The following is a 4,392-nucleotide window of genomic DNA, read 5'->3' as shown; positions in this document are numbered from 1 at the left end:
TCATGTACTTTTTATTTCAATGTTAGTATTCGCCGCATGTGGTATGTCTATTTATCTTTTCTTGTCAATCTGGCCTCGCATATTTGATGTACTTCTGGCTATAAACAGTTCACGCTCTGCAGCGATTTATATTGCAACAGAATATTTTGTTGATCAAGAAAACTTTTCCTACTTAATTCTTTTGCATACAAACGCCGCCACGTGTATAGGGGCAACTGCAATGGTAGCAACAGGCACGATGTTGATAGCGTATCTCAAACATATTTGTGGAATGTTTAGCATTGCAAGGTAAAATTCAGTACAATTATACATTTTATAAATAAAATTTATTGTTTGTTTATTCTCAATGAGATCTAAAAAGATTAAGTACTTACAGAAAAAAATATGTATTCATATAGTTTCCGTATTAAGAAAGCTATGACAATTAATATGCAACAAGACGTTAATGAAGAAAAAACGGTTATAATTTATAAAGGAATAATATGTGCGATAGATATTCATCGCAAAGCTATAGAGTCAGTACACATTCTGCAATATCTGTATAAAGTACTCAACTGATTTTTGTTTTATTTCTGAAGGTTTTCTCAAGTCTTTATAAAGAGTTTTGAAGGATCTTTCTTCTGTTTAATAGCGGCCAGTATGGTTTGCTTAACCAGCACTCTTGTGCAAGTAAGTTTTATTTTTTATTACTAAACGTACCTTTCCATGAAAGATACAATTTTCATGATATTATAAGATTAAATAAAGAATCTTTAATTAGAACAGTTATTGAAAAATAATTTTCATTAAAATAAAATCATTGGAAAATTCATGATTATTCTTCGTTCATCCTTTTTTTATAATTGTAAGATATGTGCATTATTCGCATACGTATGTCACAAAAATAATACAGTTTTCTAATATGCGCAACCAATAAAAAAATAATTTATTATGCAATGCAAACTTTATAATTTGTCCTAAGGAATTACAGAAAAAGTACAAAGTTTCTTGCTTGTAAAAAGTTAAAATACACATATAACATATGTTTTATATTACGTTTTATATTTTTTAGATCATAACATATAATAGCACAGAGCAACTTGTATTACGACTTATATACATAAGTATCCTCTATATGTACATGTTTTTGTCCAATTATACCGCACAAGATATTACAGATCACAATGAATACGTATTTGCTACAGTGTAAGAGACATATTTGTATCATACGTTCATACTTAAGTAATTTTATAAATTTTTGTAACAAAAAGCTGAGTTAACAAAAGTATTCAAAAATAATACTACAGAGTGCGTCATCAAAATCCAGAAATTTCAATTTCAATTTTCCACTATATTGCCTCCGCCAGAGATTGTTGTTGGCATCCGAGAAAGTCCGATGCTTTTAGTAAGCAATCATATTCTCAAAATGGCCGCGATCATCGAAAGCCTTCATGCTGAGAGTTCAGCAACAGAAATAATTGGGATCATTTTTCTTGGGATATACGAGATCGATCACGTTGATTTATGATGTTGTAGCAAAATATACGACTTTAAAACAGTCCAACGAACGTTCCAGAATATCAATGGGAAAGAATTACTCAAAAGAACGCAAGGACCCCCGCAGTCATTAAAAGGGCTCAAGTGCTGATTTCGAATGACCCAGGGCAATCGTTGGAAAAATTAGCATCAATTTTTGATGTGAGCGAGCCAATAATACGTCGAATTGTCGAGGAGAACCTTCGATACAAATCGTACACATTAAAGATACGACAGATGTTCTCCGTCAGGCTGCCAGGTCAAGCCGAGTTATATGCTGCAATCTGTTATTGTATTCTTTGAAAAACGAAATGTCGGAAATCAGATTCTTTTCTGACGAAAAAATTTTTACTGTTGATGTCAAAATCAACTGGAAAAATGACCGAACACTCACCTACAATCCCGAGGATGTCCTTGTTGTCATCAAAACGAAGTCCGGCGAATGTTCACGGGCTAGATTGTGTCCAATGAGGATATCATGCCACCAAATTTCTTTAAAAAAAGAGAAATTGTCACAAAAGAAGTGTATTTGCGCGTTCTAATAAAGAATGGATGAATTGAAGCCGGATGGAAACTGTGGCTTCTTCGAAAGGCCATATGTTTTTCAGCAGAACGGTACACTGACTCATACGAGTCACTTGATTCAAAACTGGCTTTCAGATAACGTCGATGTGTTTTGGTACAACGAATTCTGGTTTCCTAACAGTCCAGACTTAAATCCCGTGGACTGCTACGTATGCAGTGTAGATGAAAGGGTCACAAACAAGTCTCGACATTCCAATGTGACATAAATGAGGGACCACTATGGAGGCAACATTCGTCGGCATGGACAGCGCTACATTAAAGCGTGCGAACGTTTCAGACCGAGAATAGAAGTCAAGCTAATGGAAAATATATCGAATAATTGTGCTCTACAGAGATCCCACGTAAAGTGCCATGTAAAAGGACTTGTACACTTATAATATTTAATTTTTCAATAAAAACGTTTTGTTCAAAGAAATTGTTCGATTTGTCCGGATTTTGGTGACGCATCCTGTATTCTTGAACATACTATAACAATTTATAGTATAACAAAGTTTTTATTTTTTCATCTTAAGTTTCACATCAATTTATCATTGTAGATATAATAAATTTTGTAGATATAATGTTGAATGGTATGTTGCTCCGTTACACATACAGAAAATGACGTTATTTCTACTACAAAAGGGTACAAAGGCTTTTCATTTGATCCTCGGTGGAATATTCGTTGCGTCTATGGAAAGTGCTGCTACGGTAAGAGACATATATAAAGTTTTTCTTCCCCGCGAATATTATTGTTTAATCGAAAATAACATTCACAGTCATTCAATATTTTGACTTTAGAATTACTTAGACAATCAAAAGTAGCTTTATAAGTTAAAATAAGTTGATATTGAAATGTAAATTAGCTGATCTAAAAAAATAGAATAAAGAACAGAGAAAACTGTTAAATTGGTACTATATAGTCATTTGGTGTGTTGCATTTACGAATATTATGCAATAAAACAATTTTCCTTATTTGAAAATATATTGATGAATTAATCTGAAAAAAAGGATTTTTTTTTAATTACATCTCGCTTTACGTGCAAACTTAGAAATCTATGTGGAACCGTGCTTCGCGTGGAAAATTGTAAACCTCTGAACAATGAAAGGAAGATTTTAATATTAATAAACAAACGTTAATATATTGCTGTAAAAGTTTGTAAAACGTATGCACATGTAGAGTATGTAGATTATGAAGATGTGACCGTAACACGTGTTTTATCGCAATATTTCGCAACTCTGATAGATTTCTTAACTTTGATTACTATAATCGTTAACTATAATGCTTAATATCTGGTTTCAGGGCATAACTTTTTTCTGTCAAATTCTTTTATTTTATGCAAAAACGAGTCAAATGAGCTAATTTCATTAAAATCGTAGTTCTTCTAAATAAAAATCAGTAGATATATTAAAACCATAGTTTTCGCATATATTCTTCAGAATTTATATTATTCAGAATTTTTGCGTTATAAGTCTTTTAATAATTCTTCGCGACCGATGCTTATCAAACGTAACCTAACAATGGGTACGAACCGCAAGGAAATTATGAGAGATTACGAAAATCATACGGTACAATATAACGACCAATGAAAAGAACGATTTATCCAACTCTTTCCATTTTTACAAATTTGCCAATAGCAATATAACTTACAAATATTTGGTTAATTTTTTATGGTTATACACAAAAAGAATTTAAACATCAATTATGACACTGTAGTACACTGTAGTACACTAAGATTCAATTATCACCTTGTACTGATAACAATTTAAGTAAACTGCAATGGAAATACGATTTAACCATCGCCACGAACATCCAATTCAACCCTATATTGTCCTTCCAATATTTTAACAAACATTCTCCACGCAACTTCAATATAGCTTTTTACAGATTGAAACAAATGAAGATATTTTCATTACAGTTGATGGGTACTTCCATATCTTATTTCACTGTTCTCTATTCTACAAGTACGAAATAATAATTGCAAAATAATTAAGACAGGTATATATAAAAGTAAAAGAAATATGAGGAAATAAGAGAGGAGAAAAAGAAAAGGAAGAAAAATATAAACTAATTTAATCAATATAATTTGATTGATTTTAGATGTCGTTTTCTGTAAGTATTGTTTCAATTCAACAAAAGGTAAAAATAAATATTTATTTAAAAAATTGACATATTATAAAATATCTATAAAAATATCTATAAAAAAATATAGAATTTAAAACTGACATTATATTAATAAGTCACAACATTGAAATATATGTGTTAGAAGGGGTCGTATCGCATCTGCGAAGTCTATTATCGATTTCCTCAAATGA

General features: G+C 31.2%; 1 protein-coding gene across 1 annotated transcript; it reads left to right on the top strand.

Moving 5' to 3' along the window:
- The first annotated feature begins 220 nt into the window (after nucleotides 1-220).
- LOC108689490 lies at nucleotides 221-4,052 on the top strand. Its single transcript, XM_018196252.1, has 6 exons — nucleotides 221-288; nucleotides 399-515; nucleotides 579-669; nucleotides 1,052-1,185; nucleotides 2,655-2,787; nucleotides 3,996-4,052. Exons 1-6 carry the CDS (start codon nucleotides 221-223, stop codon nucleotides 4,050-4,052), a joined length of 600 nt encoding a protein of 199 aa, XP_018051741.1.
- Nucleotides 4,053-4,392: the final 340 nt, after the last annotated feature.

The sequence above is a fragment of the Atta colombica genome, unplaced genomic scaffold, assembly GCF_001594045.1.
Source record: "Atta colombica isolate Treedump-2 unplaced genomic scaffold, Acol1.0 scaffold27, whole genome shotgun sequence".
In the NCBI taxonomy this organism is placed as follows: Eukaryota; Metazoa; Arthropoda; class Insecta; order Hymenoptera; family Formicidae; genus Atta; species Atta colombica.
This window is presented reverse-complemented; position numbering and strand designations above follow the sequence as displayed.